Source organism: Gekko japonicus, unplaced genomic scaffold (genome assembly GCF_001447785.1).
Source record: "Gekko japonicus isolate JY-2015 unplaced genomic scaffold, Gekko_japonicus_V1.1 scaffold1542, whole genome shotgun sequence".
Lineage (NCBI taxonomy): Eukaryota > Metazoa > Chordata > Lepidosauria > Squamata > Gekkonidae > Gekko > Gekko japonicus.
In genome coordinates, this window is record NW_015172601.1 from 325957 (window position 1) to 343838 (window position 17882).

General features: G+C 48.5%; 1 protein-coding gene across 1 annotated transcript in view; it reads right to left on the bottom strand.

Moving 5' to 3' along the window:
* Positions 1–17882, bottom strand: part of SORL1 (sortilin-related receptor, L(DLR class) A repeats containing) — a 145385-nt gene that overhangs the window by 41812 nt on the left and 85691 nt on the right. Inside the window, exons 24-30 of the mRNA XM_015421578.1 lie at positions 17467–17574; positions 16392–16523; positions 15331–15462; positions 14088–14222; positions 10581–10736; positions 8489–8638; positions 5557–5685 (exon numbers count right to left, since the gene is read on the bottom strand). Coding sequence (XP_015277064.1) covers positions 5557–5685; positions 8489–8638; positions 10581–10736; positions 14088–14222; positions 15331–15462; positions 16392–16523; positions 17467–17574 — 942 coding nt within the window. The remainder of the gene's footprint in view (positions 1–5556; positions 5686–8488; positions 8639–10580; positions 10737–14087; positions 14223–15330; positions 15463–16391; positions 16524–17466; positions 17575–17882) is intronic.

A 17882-nucleotide genomic window follows, 5' to 3' on the forward strand; every position in this document is an offset into this window, starting at 1 on the left:
TTGCGGCGATGACTGGCTCCCTCCCCTCCCAGCCACCCAGCCAATGGCAGGCCAGGTTCGGTGAGGGAGCCAGTCATCGCAGGCAGCGTCTTCTGAGTGGCATTTTTTCTGCCCATACACTAACGGGGCGCATTTTAGAATTCTGGCACCCAAAACCCTTTTATAATATAGGAGAGATGAGTGGATACCAGGATGCTATAAATTTTTCTTCAGATTTGCTGGAGGAAAGATTGAGTGGGCTAAGTGATATTTTGGACATAAGGAACATATGCTTTTGCCAGGATTGAATCATGGGGGGGAAGTTTGTCTCTAGCCATGCCGCGCCTACGGTACTTCTGGCAATGGCTAACAAAGTGTGGATCAGATCAGTCTTACTCTTATTGCCCTGTGGATCTCACCAAATTTTTTAGGAGTAGTGCTTCTGGTAAAAAAAGGCACTCTCAGTCTTCTGTGCCTCTTGGAACATGCTCAACCCATGTCAGGCCATTTGGGGTTGGTTTCCTTTTTTCACTCTAGTTTGGTGTAGTGGTTAAGTGCGCAGACTCTAATCTGGGAGAACTGGGTTTGATTCCCCACTCCTCCACTTGCACCTGACTGGATGACCTTGGGCAAGCCGTAGTTCTGATAAGAGCTGTTCTTGAAAAAGAGCAGTTTCTGTCAAGCGCTCTCTCAGCCCCACCTACCTCACAGGGCGTCTGTTGTGGGGAGGGGGAGGGAAAGGAGTTTGTAAGCCGCTCTGAGAAACCTTTGGGTAGTTAAGGGCAGGGTAGAAATCCAATCTCTTCTTCTTCTTCCCTGTTTTCTTTTGGTTATGTACAAAACCCAAAGTTTTCTGCATATCTGGGGAGTTCCCTGATTATGTCGAAACCTTGACGTTGTCTGCGGCTTTTCGATTTTGTCGCTTTTGTGACACGCACAAGCCACATCATTTTATTATTCAAAGGAATGAGGATACGAAGTAAAACAACTGATGTATAAATGCAGATGAATCATGTGGCACAGGTGAGAGAAGGCAAGTTGGATACCTACATTTAAAAATAATACTCCCCACCGGTGTTCCCTCTAAGCTGTGGAGTCTTGTGAGCAAAAATTCCACTTTGTGAGCTACTGGCATTACAGTTGTGAGCGAGAGATTTGGCTGCTGCGTCAATGAGTTTGCTCCGGAGCCGTCCTTCCTGAGCTAAGACAAAAATAAGTGAGCCGGAGGCTAAAAAACTGTGAGTTATCTCACACTAACTCAGCTTAGAGGGAACACTGCTGACCCCACATGTAGAAAATAAAGGACATCAGGGACTGAAGTACAAAATCTTTCCCTGAGATGCTAGTTTTCCATGAACAAGGAGGATTTTGATTTGGGGACAGCAGAAGCACGCAAACGCGCAATCCTCCCAGTACAGTTCCTGCAACTTTGTGTTGTGTGCAATTTTTCTGATACTCAGATCAGCCGTAACACTAGCCGAACCTCAGGGAAAGTGCCAAAGTACCACAAGGTCTGTGCATCCACGCTCCCGGAAAGAGCCCCGCTTCTCTTTAGAATTCAGGCCAGGGCGGTAAGTTGCGGAGGTCTGATGAACACAACGTGGGCAGTCTCCCCAGATCAATATTTAATTAAAGAACTAAAAACTGATTGATGTTCTGCAGCCTCTGCGCTTCAGAAGCAAATGGCTGAATCCCAAGGCACCAGGGCTGGGGGTGGGGAGAGGAGCGATCGATTGCTATTAGTGTTGTCATTATCTAAGCCGGAATGAATCGAGGGCCAGGAATTTCGCTGACAAAACACCATTTTGTCTGTAGGGGTAATTCCTGGGAGGATGGGAGGAAGAAAAAAACGGAGACACAGTCTCCAAACGCATCTCTCCAAGAGGCCAGGAACTCACTGTGCAAACCCTGAAAGGGGGGGGGGGGGGGCCAAAAAACCAAAACCAAATGCAGCTCACCTGCAATGCACCATAGACTGTGGGGATCTTGATAAAAAGTTCCAGTTTTGCAGCTTACCTGGGACTTTGCATAAAGGTCAGCTGAAAAGCACTTGGTTGGTGGGTCACATGCTGCGGAAGCCTGCTTCGGAAACATTTTTTTGCCCCTCTTCTTCAGACTCTCGTTTGCTTTAAATCCCACTTGTGTCCATTTCCAAGTGGACCAACATTCCCCACTAACTAACATTTACGCATCTGAAAACCTGATGTAGAGGGAAGGAGACCTGGGAGCAGTGTTCCCTCTAAGCTGAGTTAGTGTGAGCCAGCTCACAGTTTTTTAGCCTCCGGCTCACACATTTTTGTCTTCGCTCAGGAAGGAGGGCTCCAGAGCAAACTAATTTATGCAGTCGCCAAATCGCTCGCTCGCAACTTTAATGCCAGTAGCTCACAAAATAGAATTTTTGCTCATAGGACTCCACAGCTTAGAGGGAACATTGCCTGGGAGATATGGAGTCAGACCGCCCCTCTGCCATGTAACCCCCAGTGGACCTTAGGCCAAGCTGCCCATTCTCAGCCTAACCAACCTCACGGAGCTGAACCTCCCCACGGCGGCCATTTTGTTTGCATGGTCTCTACTAGGGTTGCCAAGTGAATTTTACTCACCGGCAGGGGAGCCTTGCCGCGCTCCGGGAGCTGTCCCTCGTCGTGCACGCATGTGCGCGAAGCACGCATGCGCCGCCAGCACATCACCGGAAGTGACGCGCGACGTCAATCACGTTGAGGCCATGGCCCCGATCGTCGGAGGGAAAACCATAGCGTTTTCCCACTGATGATCGGGGCCACGCCCCCAACGTGCGCTTCAGGGGGAGGAGTTCCCCCTGGGGCCCGATTCCACAGTGGCGGAAATCGGGCCTCCAAAGCGGGGGGTTACCCACCCCCCGGCCCCACTTGGCAGCCCTAGCCTCTACCCTTTCTCAAAATTCCAAAAGTGGTCGTGTTATTATATTACACTGCTGAATTTTGGCAAAAGATATTGAAATTGATCCTATTAATAACAGGGTATTCACTCCCTTTACGTCCTGAGCTATACTGCTTCATCTATGGGAAGATATTCCAATTCCACAAGTACGAAAGACTTTGAATTGTCACATTATTAACCGCTGCAAAGACAGCGATAGCGAAGAACAAATCGGCTACCATCTGAAACCCAAAAAGCTTGTTGACACCCAAGACAGGAGGTGGCGGCGGCTACAAGCATGGACGGCTTGAAGAGAGAATTAAACATATGGAGCAGAGATCCGTCAGTGGCTATTAGCCACAAGGTATAGATAGGGACTCTCAGGCTGGGGCAAGTGATGCTCTATATGCTTGGTGCTTCGGGTGGGGGGCAACAATGGGAGGGGTTCTAGTGTCTTGGCCCCACTGGCAGACCTCCTGAGGGCACCTGGTATTTTGGGCCACTGTGTGACAGAGTGTTGGACTGGATGGGCCATTGGCCTGATCCAGCATTGGCTTCTCTTATGTTCTTATGGATGTCTAAGATACAGGACTGCTATATTTTAGGAAAAAAATTACAGACTTAAAAACTATCAATCAACTTTTGTTGAAAAGTGGTTTCCCATCATAAATTACATGGCACAGAATGGAATTATCCCTGATTATTTAGTTTCATCTGAAGTGTTTATTCTATAAACTCCCATATTTAGAGTATGTTTTAATTTTGATCAATAAATATTAGCTAGTTGAACTCAAATTTTTATATTTATACAAGATGGTTGCTAATCCAACTATAGTATTAGAAAACATGTTAAGAGTTTTAATTGGTTAAGTTTTAGATAGATATACTAACTGAATAGAATATCAAGGATATCTTCTTCTTCTTCTTCTTCTTCTTCTTCTTCTTCTTCTTCTTCTTCTTCTTCTTTTCTTCTTCTATTAGAAAACATGTTAAGAGTTTTAATTGGTTAAGTTTTAGATAGATATACTAACTGAATAGAATATCAAGAATATTATTAATGTTAAATAGTTTGTATTGTTTGGGATTATCTGTATTGTTTTGTATTTATTTAATAAAATTATTTTAATAATTTTTTAAAATTCCAAAAGTACCCACAGGTTCAGCAAGTTTGGGACCCCCCTGCTTTAGCTAATGCACCAGCTTAGCTCTTGGTGCGGTGACTACAGATGTTCCTAAACACGAGGGACAAAGAATCCTTTACATATGCTAATTTTCTGCCTTTTCCAATTCTGCATATATCTTCCAGCTCCAATCAAGCTCATTTCTTTTTGCACTCTTCCTCTGCATCCTGACTCCCACTGGCTTTTCTCTGTCACACCCCCTAACTTCTGACCTCGATATTCAGCACTCAGTTGAGGACAACGATGGTACAGTATGAAGTCCGGCACTCTCATACTCCCCACCCCCCCATATCCCCCCCAGGGGGCCCTGCGTATATCTCCCAGCTCCAACCAAGCTCATTTCTTTTTGCACTCTTCCACTGCATCCTGACTCCCACTGGCTTTTCTCTGTCACACCCCCTAACTTCTGACCTCGATATTCAGCACTCAGTTGAGGACAGCAATGGTACAGTATGAAGTCTGGCACTCTCATACTCCCCACCCCTCACATATCCGCCCCAGGGGGCCTGTGAAAATTTTAGCATTAAGCTATTTTCTACCATCATGAGCTGGCTGTGTTTATGTATTAACTGTTATTTATTGTAGGTTTCAACTTTTAATTGTGGTAGTCTTGTATTCTGTGGCATGTTATTTACTTATTTACCGAATTTCTAACCCGCCCTCCCAGCCAGACAAATAAGTTACCTTAAAACAAATAAGTTACCTTAAACAAATAACTTGCAATTAAAACAATTCTAAAACCATAATAAAGTGCTAGTCGTCGTCATTCGTTTGATGGTGGCAGCCATTATTCGGTGTTCTCCACTCACAGTCGGCTCGCAGTCTTCATTTTTGAGTGTCCTTGCAGTGATTGATGTCCTTTATATTGAATTTTATTGTAAGCCGCCCTGAGCCCTGCTGGCAGGGAAGGGCAGCCTAAAAAATTAATAATTATGTGCTACTGTAAATTGTTGTTAATAAAAAGATAGCTTTAAAAAAAATTAAAAGACAACGGTTAAAAAATAAAGACTAGCCAAAAAAAATGAATTAATAAATAAAAATAAAAATATAAAGGCTCATGGGTCTTCATTCCTATTTGTATCTGATGAAGTGAGCTCTCACTTATGAAAGCTTCTACCCTGGGAAAAATTTACATTGCTAGTGGACTTGAATGTTGTTGTTGTTATTATTATTATTATTTCTATTTATACCCTGCCCTCAACCACTACAGACCAACACAGCTACCTGCCTGAAACGCAATACCAAATATTGCTGTTCAAAGGGAAGGGAACAGTAGTGTGACATAAAATAGACAGGAGAGGCGGGATACAAATGTTCACAGAAACATACACACAAAAGAAAAGGAATCATTGAACTGGACGAAGAAATAAGATCCTCCCAAGTGCGAAAGAAGATGGGCATTTATGGAGGCTGTCCTCTATCCACGAGGAATGCAACTCCACCTAAACACAGAAGATGAAATGGAGAGATCTGCGATTCCCGTGGCTGCACACTGACTTACCAGTACAATTTCTCTCATCGCTGTTGTCTGAGCAATCCAGGAAACCATCACACCGCTCCGCCATCTTGAAGCAAGTCTCCCCATCTTCGCATTTAAACCCACTGGGGCACGTCAAGGTGCTGTGCGTAGCTGGAGGACAAGGAGAAAAAATACAATGCTTCCTGATACCATCACACCCCTGGTCCCTCTAACCCCATTCTCTCTACTCTGAACAGAAGCAGTCCCCGAAGGTCTCGGGCTGGGGGGGTTGCGTCTCAGGGATGCTAATCGATGTCCTTCAACTCTGGATTGCACCAGCATGAACATATGAAGCTGCCTTAGACTGAATCAGACCTTCCGTCCATCAAGGTCAGTTTTGTCTATTCAGACTGGCAGGGGCTCTCCAAGGTCTCAGGCTGAGGTCTTTCGCATCACCTACCACCTGATTCTTTTTTTAGCTGCAGATGCCCGGGATTGAACCTGGGACCTTCTGCGTGCCAAGCAGAGGCCCTCCCGCTGAACCGCAGCCCCTCCCCACGGTCTGTATGCAAAGCACATGTTCCAACCCTTGGCCTACATGCTCCCTCGTAAATTTTTTGCAAGGGACAGGCTCCTGCTTGTCTTTGGCAGAAAGACAAAACAAAGGCGAACCTTCAACTCCGCAAGCAAAGTCCTAACAAAAACAGCACATGCTCAAGCATTGCGTAACAGTTCACGGCTCGGAATCTGGGTATTCCATAACCTTCTGTTGTGCCCCCGCCACAGCCAAACTGAATATCCTGACCATGTGTTTTGGAAGGTTGCAGCTTGAGAGCAGTTCTGGATCCAGTAACCTGGCAAGACAGCAACTCCTACTCAATCGAGGTTTATAAGATTATGCATGGGCTAGAGCAGGTCGAGAAAGAAGTACTTTTTCTCCCTTTTTCACAGTACAAGAACTCGTGGATTCGCCATGAAATTGCTGAGCGGTCGGGTTAGAACGGATAAAAGGAAGTCCTTCTTCACCCAAAGAGTGATGAACACAGGGAATTCACTGCCACAGGAGGTGGTGGCGGCTACAAGCATGGACGGCTTCAGGAGGAAACTGGATAAACATATGGAGCAGAGGTCCATCAGTGGCTATTAGCCACAAGGCATAGATAGGAACTCACAGGCTGGGGCAGGTGATGCACTGTCTTCTTGGTGCTTGGGGGGGGGGCAACAGTGGGAGGGCTTCTAGTGTCCTGACCCCACTGCTGGACCTCCTGAGGGCACCTGGTATTTTTGGCCACTGTGTGACACAAAATGTTGGACTGGATGGGCCATTGGTCTGATTCAACATCAGCTTCTCTTATGTTCTTATGTAATGTTTTGGGAGTCCAATCCTCCTTTACCGATCTGCCACAACAACACCTGGAAATCTTCCTGATTCTTCCAAAAGGGACCAACACAATGGAACAACAGCCGTGCACAGACTTCCAGTCTCAAAACTGGGGTCTTTTAAAGCACGGAACTCCGGAATGCCCAGCTACTGTCAGCCAGCGTTCCGTCTAAAGCTGAGTTAGTGTGAGCCAGCTCACAGTTTTTTAGCCTCCAGCTCACACATTTTTATCTTAGCTCAGGAAGGATGGCTCCAGAGCAAGCTACATACATACACGTACACAGACCTTTATCGGCAGGAAGAATAGAGCAAACTAATTTATGCATTGGCCAAATCGCTCGCTCACAACTTTAACGCCAGCAGCTCCCAAAGTAGAATTTTTGCACACAAGACTCCACAGCTTGGAGGGACCATTGCTGTCAGCACAGATGAATGGACGCATTCACAGATGATGACGCCAGCCCATCAACACATTCACAGTTCCTGCTGCACAAACATTTTATTGGTGTCATCACTTGCACAGCAGCGGCTCCAAGATGCCCACAAGGGTTGTCTCCAATATTTGGGGGGGGGGGGTGTTTCTCCAGTTCAGCAGCAAAAACAGTTTCTCTGTTTGTGCTGGAGGATGGGTGGGTGGGGGTCATGCAGTTTTTGTGGGATCCACATTGGCTTTTACAGGGAAAGAAGAGGAGGCGGAAAATGGAAAGCCCTTGGCCCAGGAAACAAGCAGGACAGTGTTATCCATACTGCAATCCCTGCATTGCACACAAACACACCTGAAGCAGCCTTCCACTGAGTCAGACCCTTGGTCCATCAAGGTCAGACTGGCAGCGGCACTCCAGGGTCTCAGGCAGGAGGTCTCTTCCACCACCTACTGCCCGGTCCTTTAAACTGGAGATGCCGGGGACTGAACCTGGGACCTTCTGCATGTAAAGCAGAGGCTCTGCCAACGAGCCACAGCCCCTCCCCGGAAAGGGACAACCGTTCCTAACCTGTACAGAAATATCAACTGTTGCTTGGACAGCAGCAACTGACCACAGCTATCGCGAAGGAAGGCACGGATAGCCGGAGAAATAAAACGACAGGGGACGCATCTTACGGTCTTGCTCGCTTATCTGATAGACCGGAAGGGACCGTTGGGGGAGGAGCCGCGAAAGGTGACGGCTGCAGTCCCACTTACTGACTGAGGGATGCTTAGCCAATTATTACTGTAGACCCTGTCACAATAGAGCTTGCTATAGGAGCTATAGGAGCTCCCCAGTCACCAGAATAAGTGCGGTAGCGTACATCAAAAACTTGTATAAGAATTAGCATTTTGAAATATGGCTTGCAGCACTTCATTCTAATGAAGATATAAGTACAGAATGACAAACCTGAAGAAGGACTCGCAAACGGATAGTGTACTAGAACTCCGTCGTTTGTCTGAAACTAATACTGTAGTATTCTATATGTACTGCTAAGCTTTGTATTGCATATTATAGTGTTATGGTTGTAATTTTGTTTATAACTGAATTCTAAAACATTGCAGATAAAAATCAACATATTGTTTATTTGTACACGGTGATTTACTGTTTTACTGGCAGTCCCACTTACGGCAATTCTGCTCGTCCGTGCCATCCTGGCAATCCTTCAAGCCGTCGCAGCGCTTCCAGTTGGGGACGCACTTCTTCATTTGCTGGCACTCAAACTCGAATCGGCTGCAGCGGCCGGCGGAGCTGGCCGACGTAGAAGAGGCGCCGATGGCTGGGCAGCGGGAAGGAAAAGCCGTTAACAAAGGATCCATCGCGAGATGCAAAACGGGATATACTGCACCGGCACAGAACTGCACCCTCGCCCCCTTTCCTACAGATTCCGCTGGCCCAGAATGACCGTCCCTTGCTTCGCGTACCACCAGAGGGCGACCTCAGCCTGAAGAAGAGAGGGGGGCACCCACGGTGGCCTCAGACTATTGAGCCGAGTCTTACTCTGTCCTTTTCTGATGATTTGCTTTATAGGCTGAAGTACAGGAGAGCTTCTGATTTGCTACGTCTGTCCAGCAGAACCCAACAGTAGCTCGGTTCCGATAATGTATGAAACCAAGGGTTTGAACAAATCATCTAAAGTAAAATATGTTGTCAAAGGCTTTCACGGCCGGAGTTCATTAGTTGTTGTAGATTTTCCGGGCTGTATGGCCGTCGTCTTGGCACTGTAGGGCCTGACGTTTCGCCAGCAGCTGTGACTGGCATCCTCAGAGGTATAACACAGAAAGATGGAGTACTCTCTGTGTCAAGGTGAGAAGGGGAAAAAACCTTGACACAGAGAGTACTCCATCTTTCCGTGTTATACATCTGCAGATGCCAGTCACAGCCGCTGGCGGAACGTCAGGTCCTACAGTGCCAAGGCCACGGCCATACAGCCCGGAAAATCTACAACAACTAATCTAAAGTTAGTGTGACCACCTGAACGCAGGTCATGCCACTAACTATGGTTAGTTAGGGGGTCCAGTGAACCAGGATTCGAAGATGTGGTCGAACATATCAACCACCAGCAGCCTTGTGCAAAATCAGCCTTAGTCATTAAGGACCAAAATACATATTATCTTGGGGGGGGGCTCTGACTGGACTTCAAATTGTGTAACTGAGCTGTAAAAAGCAGCCGCAGGAGGATCAAAAATGCGTTAGATCTATTTGACTGGGACAGATTTACTCTCCACTCGGGGTCATTTTGTAGAAAAAGAGGTGCAGGAGCTCATTAGCATACATATTAGCATAATAACTTATTAGCATATGCCATGCCCCCTGACATCACTGGAAGTGTGTCAGAAGGGGAAGCAAAAAATGTGGGGAGGCATCTTCAAAAGCCTCCCCTCCCCTTCCCTAGCCGGCCTGCTAAGGCCGGGGGGGGGGGGGGGGAAAAGAGGGAAGGGGTGTAATTTAAAGTTTAAACACCTTCTCTCTGGAGTCGCACCGCCGCTATGGGGCCATAGAAAATAAAATTGAAAGATCGCACTGCTGCTGCAGTATGACTCTAGAGAACTGAGGGCGGGGCTTGCCGCCACCACCACTTGTGCCTGCTCCTGGGCTGCCGGAGCACTGCTCCGGCTTGCTCCGGCCCCAAATGACCCCTGCTTATACCCAGAATTAAACATTTGTTAGTCTTAAAGGCGCCACTAGACTCAAACTCTGTTCTATTGCTTCAGACCAACACGGCGACCCACCTGAATCAGTCACAAAGTGACGTTCCTTGTTCTTGTGGGGGCAGCTGCCACCGAAGCAAAAAATCTGCACAGCCAATCAGATCTCCACTGGCCAATCAGAAGCCTCACTGCTCAAAAGCCTCTCCTGGCCCCACCCACTCGATGTGCACCAGGGAAGGTGGGCACCATGATGCCCACGGACACCAGTCTTGCCTAAGAGACCGCAGTGGCCAAGGAACTGTTACCTCAGGCATGCTGCTCTACCATTACTAATCTTCTCACAGGGGAATCGCAGATAAGCTTCTTACCAACCCCAGCGCTCCCCAGAATCCCTACCCAAAGCCAGCTTTATTACTTAGCTGCAAATCCCTCGTGTCTTTCCACACCTTACGTGTACTTCCAATCCAGTGTAGAACGTAAACCCTCTGGGGCACACCACCCAACGCACAGATAGAGCTTTATAAGGACTGCAAAGGGGAATCCCATCAGAAACTAGTGCTGTGGTCTTACAAGCAGTGGGGCAGGCTTCCTCATCAGAGCCGTCCGCACAGTCCCGGTACCCGTCGCAAGCCCAGCTGTTCATGATGCACGCCCCGCTGTTGCACCGGAAGTGGTTAGGCGAACACGTGGCAGGCGCTGATGTAGTGACGGGAACGATTTCGGAACCTTAGAACAAAACCAACAATATTGGGTTGCGTTAACAATGCATTGAGAACGCCCTGAGCTGCATGGCCCAGGCTAGCCCGATCTCATCAGATCTTGGATGTTAAACAAGTTTGGCCTGGGTTAGTACTTGGATGGGAGACCACCCAGGAAGTCAAGGGCTGCTATGAAGACTGGGGTTGTAGAAAAGAGCAGGAGTCTAGCAGCACCCGAAAGACTAACAAAATTTGCGGCAGGGGTATTGGTAACAACAGGGTAAGGGACAGCCCTATGAAGATCAAATTATGGCATAGCTGTGGATCGGTTTCGCTGGATGGAGGATGAACAGCATTTACGGGACATTATCCTCCTCTAGTGAAGGACTGACAGTGTTATAGTAACATCTTGGTGATACCATCTTGTTTAAGTGATAGACTGAAATGACTGTATATTTAATTGATTATATGTGATTGTTTAATCCTGTTTTTATGTGCTGGCACATGGTGCCCTGTGGTGAGCCGCCCTGAGCCCGCTTGCGGGGAGGGCGGGGTAGAAATGTAATAAATAAATAAATAAATGAGCTTCCGTGCGTCACTGCTCACTTCTGCAGACTGGGGTCGCGATACAGAGGCAGGCGGTGGCGAACCACCTCTGAATGTTTCTTGCCTTGAAACCCCTACGGAGTCACCATACGTTGGCTGCAACTTGATGCTACTTTTGAGTCCCCATGAAGACTAACAATATTACTCACCTTACGTATACTATAAATCTAAGACACACTTTGCTTCTCTCCTTTTTACTATATGGATTTATTCGCCAACTTATTCTTGTTATGTATGTACTGATAAGCAACCTGCTTCGGAATTCGGCTGTTTCTTGGAATGTTATGTAAATCTGTTATTTTAATGAAAACCTAATCAAAATATAATTTAAAAAGAAGAAGAAGAAGAATTCAAGGGCTTTGGTAGACCAGACTGGGGAACCATCTAGTCCACAATTCCAGCAGCAGCTGGCTAGGTATCTCTGTGAAACAGGCACAAACGCAACCAACAGCCTGTTATATTGCCCCCTCCTCTGATAATCAGAGATATACTGTCTCTGAAAACGAAAGTTCCACATTGCTACCACCACCAACAGGATCTGACAGGCTATTCTCCATAAAGTTGTCTCTTACATTTTAAAAGTCATTGTTGTGGGTCCTGGCTCTGCTGAGGCTGACTATTCCTCAGCCGAGGAAGAGGCACGGAGCAACCCAGCCTCCTCGGGAGTCAGCCCAGCAGAGGAACCCTCAACAGCACCTGAGGGAGAAGAGGCCCCAGCAGCTGCACAGGAGGGGCAGCCAGAGGGAGGGACTGATCCAGAGCCTGGCCCAGCACCCCTAGTTGAAGACACCCCGAGGCCAGAATCCCCACCTAGTTCTCCTGAGTGTCCCAGACGCAGGGCACGCCAGCGGCTGGATGTGCAAGAGCGAAGGGAGAGTGCCAGGCTGCAGCTCTTGCAAAGGCAACGTGAGGGGCTGTGAGTCTTGGCAGATCGACTCCCAGGGAAGGGAGGACCTGGTCATAACGCCCCCACGCACCTGCCTCAGCACGGAAGCAACCGTGCGTACTCGGACCTGATCCTGGCCGTTAGTCTCCGCTCCTTGTTCCTAGCTCCTGCAACCTTTGATTTCCCGGCTTTCTGAGCTTCGACTCTGTTGCTCGACTTGCTTTTGGACTGCGTATCCAGTTTCCAGTGCATGGTGTCCGTGGTGACCAGCTGACCCAGCACAGTCAGCTAAGCTACTTCCCCTTCTTTGTAGCACCAAGTACATCTCACTGGGCTTGACTGGCTTTGCCCAGCACTTGGATGCCACCAGATTCTACCCTCCTCCCCCCAGCTAGGACAGTGTATTCTTGCCACTGGTGGTGGAAAGTGGCATCCAGTTGCAGCTGACTTATGGCAACCCCATAGGGTCTGCAAGTCAAGAGACATTCAGAGGTGGCTTGCCACTACCTGCCTCTGCGTAGCATCCTTGGACGGATTTCCTTGGTGATCTTTCATCCAAGTCCTAGCTTAGCAGGGCCGACCCTGCTTAGCTTCCAAGATCTTGAGAGATCGGGTTAGCCTGGGCCATCCAGGTGAGGATAAGCACATTAATATCTTCTGGTCTACAGAAAAGATGTCCAACCAGCAGTCGATAAATCTGATGCAGTGCCAAAGGAATTCTGTCTCCCTAATGGACCAGTTCTGTCTCCCTAACTGTTTGGAGAATAAGAAACTGGATGTTACTCTTCAAGACCAGCCTAATTGAGACATAGAGGGCAACTCTGGAATCGTTTTGGACCGTCTTTGGCAACGCAGCAAAGTAGCTGCTCTCTAAGAGTGGCGCTGGATGCTGCAGAGAGAGGCGATGCAAACCAGGCAGCCACCAAAAAAACGGCGCATGCACTCCTGAGCCACGGCGGTGCGGTTGTTAGAGTCTCAGAATAGGAACCGGGAGGTAAAGGTAAAGGTTCCCTTGCTCGAAAGCCAGTCAAGTCCGACTCTAGGGTTGCGGTGCTCATCTCCGTTTCAAAGCCGAAGAGCCAGAGCCGTCCGAAGACGTTTCCGTGGTCATGTGGCCGGCATGACTAAACACCAAGGCGCACGGAACGCTGTTACCTTCCCACCGAAGTGGTACCTATTTATCTACTTGCAATTTCTTGCTTTCGAACTGCTAGGTTGGCAGGAGCTGGAACTAAAGACGGGAGCTCACTCCGTCATGCGGCACCTGGGTCTCGAACTGCTGAACTACTGATCTTCCACAGCCTGCAGTTCAGCGTCTTAACCACATGAGCCACCGCAGCTCCTAGGAACCGGGAGACACAGGCTCTCCCCACTCGTGCCATGGAAGCTTGCTCGGTGACTGGGCCAGTCCCTCTCCCTTTCAGCCTAAACCTACCTCACAGGGTTGTCTGAAGACAAAACGGAGGATTGAAGGGTGTAAGCTCTTTTGGGATCCCGTTGGGGCACAAATAAATACCGAAGATGCAAAATAAGTCAAAAGTGATGGCAGAAATGTGTCTTTTCCTGCTACAACAAGTCCCCAAACTATTGTGAGTAACTTCAAAAGAAGAAGAGATTGGATTTATACCCCGCCCTTCCACTCGGAGTTTCAGAGCGGCTTACAATCTCCTTCCCTTCCCCTCCCCACAACGGACACCCTGGGAGGCAGGTGGGGCTGAGAGAGCTCTTTCAGGGACTGGTCTTGAGAGAACACCTCTGAGAGAACTTGTGACTGACCCAAGGCCACACCAGCAGCTGCAAGTGGAGGAGTGGGGAATCAAACCCAGTTCTCCCAAATTAGAGTCCGTGCACTTAACCACTACACCAAACTGGCTCACTCGCTGTTACCTCCACATTCCTTCTCATCGGACCAGTCTCCACAGTCGTTTTCTTCGTCGCATCTCCACCTGTTTGGGATGCAGTGGCCGTTTTCACACTGGAACTGATAGTACCGAGAGCAGTTGGGGGCTTCGGTTGGGTTTTCTAGCAAGGGAAAGTTGTGCGGGTTAGGTCCAACCTACTAATGACATCACAGGGGAGTAACTGCAGCTGATCCTTCTGTCTCCTGGGTAATATCTTGTGAAACATAGGGCTGGAAGGGCGTCCCAAGGGAGCCCGTTGTCTAAGATATATTAAAACTACTTTGAGGGAGGATTTAGATTCTCAGTCAAGAAAGCAACAGCGCTGCTTTATATGGAAAAATAGTACTGGAAGAGGAATTTGGCAGGAGGTTTGAAGAGCTAGAGTGGACTCCCAGACAAGCCAAATAGGATAAGGAGTTACTGCTTCTTAGGGACAAAGAGAATAACTTCCTGCCAGTGAAAGGGGTTGGGAAGAGAACCCTGGTCTGAGATAAAGGGGAGATGCTCAGACACTTCAAGTCGTAATATCTAAAGGGAAAACCTAGAACTCTGATGGGAGGAATCTAGAAACTATAAGCAAACGCGACTTGCCAGGAAACAGTATTACGAACCCGAGCTAGTGCTGAAATATACTAAGCAAAGCAAAGATCCTGAAACTCTCAAAATCAGCCACAACAACACTCTCTTGTATGTTCTAAGAATTCAAACCTGTATAAATTAGAAAATTTACCCTCAGCATCTCTAAACCTTGATTCCACACACACACTCCCTGTCTATTAAAATCTTTATTCTGTTTTTTAAAGTTAATTTTGCCTCACGGCCATTCCGTGAGAGTATTTTAAGACAGCTCCTGTATTCCCTCTAGTTCCTAGGCTCAGTTATAAGCCTAAACGACTATCTGTGACAGGGTGGGACAGTTAAAGCTTATAAAATAAAGAAGAAATACCCGCTACTGGAAGGCGGTTCAGTCACTGAGGGGAACAAAAAAAATTTTTGGCGGGAAAATCTGCCTGGGAGTGGGGAAGCATCAGGGGTCTGTCACAGAGCCCCTTTATTGTTGGTCAACAGTCTAGTCAGGGAGATTGTCTGATGCAGGCTTACACCCTCATGCCTTGAGGTTGGATGGGTCCCACTTCAAATACAGCGCAACCACAGCTGCAAAAAAAAATTACCAGAGCGAGTGGGGAAATCTTTGGCTGTCTGTCTGAAAAAGGGGGCTGCACACTCACCACAGTTGGCCTCGTCTGAGTAGTCCCCGCAGTCGTCCATGCCATCACATTTCCACACCAAGCTAATGCACATGCCGTTCTGGCACTGGAAGCTGAAGTGGTCACAAGTCTGGTGAAACTCTGGATCTTGAGCTGCAAAGAACACAACCGACTAAATTTTTTTTTTCTTTTTAAATCACAGCCTCCTAGACAAGTACGTGCCTCGCTTGAGAACTGCGTCACCTTCACCACGTAGCCTGTAGCATACATTCAGGGACTCTGTTTTAAAAAGAGTTCAAGACGGGCAGCTGTGCTTGTCTGCAGCATCAGAAAAGAGCAAGAGTCCGGTAGCACCTTAAAGACTAACAAAATCTATGGGAGAGTACGAACGTTCGCAAGCCACTGCTCTCGTCTTCAAAAGGGCCTGTGTCTTAAACTGGACCAGGGGTCATTTCGTAGAAAAAGAGGTGCAGGAGCTCATTAGCATAACTCATTAGCATGACTCATTTGCATATGCCACACCCCCTGACATCACCGGACATGTGTCAGAAGGTAGCACCCACCACTCAGCCTCCACTGGACAGTTTTGGATTGCTAGCTATTGGGCGGGGAGGGGAATGTGCAGATCTGTCCTGGCAGAGGAGGGAGAGCTTGTACCTGAATAAAACTTGGTCTTAAAGGTGCCACTGGACTATTTTGGGCTGGGGGGGAGCTCTGCAACTTACCTGGCTGCTTCTAGCTCTGACTGAGAGATGCTGGGAGCAGGGGGTGGGGCTTGTTGCATGTGCCCGCCCCCTGGGCTCTTTACTGTCGGAGCTCTGCTCCTGTGCGCTCCTGCAGGAAATATCCCCTGAAGTGGATGCATGAAGCTGCCTTATGCTAAGTCGGACTATGGGCCTGGTTCAGCTCGATACTATCTACTCTGAGTGACTCCCCAGGGTCTCAGGCACAGAGACGTCTTTCGCAACAGTGTCCACCCCAGATCTTTGAACCTGAGTTCCCGGGGATCGAGCCAAAGACTTTCTCCATCCCGGGTGCGGTTTCTACCGCTCATCCCCAGCCAGCCCCTCCTCCAAGCTTACCACACCCGGCGTACGCAGAGTCTTCATCTGAGCCATCTTGACAGTGTCTGGTGCCGTCGCATACCATGGAACGCAGCAAGCACTGTTTCCGGTTCTTACACACAAAATCCATGTAGCGAGTGCAGAGGGGTTCTGCAGGGAGTTGAACAAAGAGAAGGCAAAAGAGGAAGAACGTAAGAGAAGCCCTGTTGGATCAGGCCAGTGGCCCCTCCAGCACAACACTCGGTGTCACACAGTGGCCAAAAGCCAGGTGCCACCAGAAGGTCCACCAGCAGGGCCATAACTCCAGAAACCCTCCCACTGTGCGCCCCCCAAGCACCAAGAAGACAGAGCATCACTGCCCCAGACAGAGTGTTCCATCTGTAGGTAAAGGTAAAGGCTTCCCTTGCTCAAAAGCCAGCCGAATCCGACTCTAGGGGTGCGGGGCTCATCTCAAAACCGAAGAGCCAGCGCTGTCCGAAGACATTTCCGTGGTCATGTGGCCAGCATGACTAAACACCAAGGCGCACGGAACGCTGTTACCTTCCCACCAAAGTGGTACCTATTTATCTACTTGCAATTTCTTGCTTTCAAACTGCTCAGTTGGCAGGAGCTGGGGCCAGAGACGGGCGCTCATTCCGTCATGCAGCACTCGGGTCTCAAACGGCTGAACTACCGACCTTCCAGTCTGCAGTTCAGCATCTTAACCACTGAGCCACCACAGCCCGATCTATACCTGATGGTAGCATTGCCACCGGCAGATAGATGCTACACCTATAAACCCCCCAACAAAGGGGGTAGTTCAGCAGCTGTGTTTCTCCCTCAAGTTTTCTCCCTGGTCCTTTTGTCTATCTACTTCCCTGCTAGCTGTGCAGCACAACTGGAAATACAGCATGTTGTAAAAGCAGAAGGAAAGTGGGTGGATGACTTCTGGGGCAGAAGGTGGGCGAAGACACTGCTCCCGAGTCTCCAGTTTCACTGGAGAATTTAAAGGTATTCTGACCATCAGGTGGATCTAACTGGGACGATGACGATCTGGATTAACACCATCCCCCGCCCCGCCCCGCTGTGGCCACGTGCCGTCAGGGGAACGTACCACAATGCTGTTCGTCAGAACCGTCTGTGCAGTCCCGTACCCCATTACAGAGCTTGCTGGAAGGAATGCAACTTCCATTCGGACACTGGAAGCCATTGCACTTTTTCTCTGCAATTGGTTTAAGAACAGCAACAAGGAAATTAGCAAAGTGAGCCTTTTGACACTGGACAAGCTTCAGTACGCCTGTACAAACGCTCAGTGTCTCTCTGGGGCCAGGCGTGTTGGAAAATGCGTGGGCGAATTTGAGGACTGAGCTGAAACGAGAGGCAACGGATTGCTCCGGCAGCGAGAGAGAGATTCCAAAACACACACAAAATGCCGTGAGCTTGAAAAACTGGGGCTCGTTAACGGCCTTGTCCAGAATCACAGAACACCTAATTAAAATGGAAAAGGGGCATATCTTGCATTTCGGACTC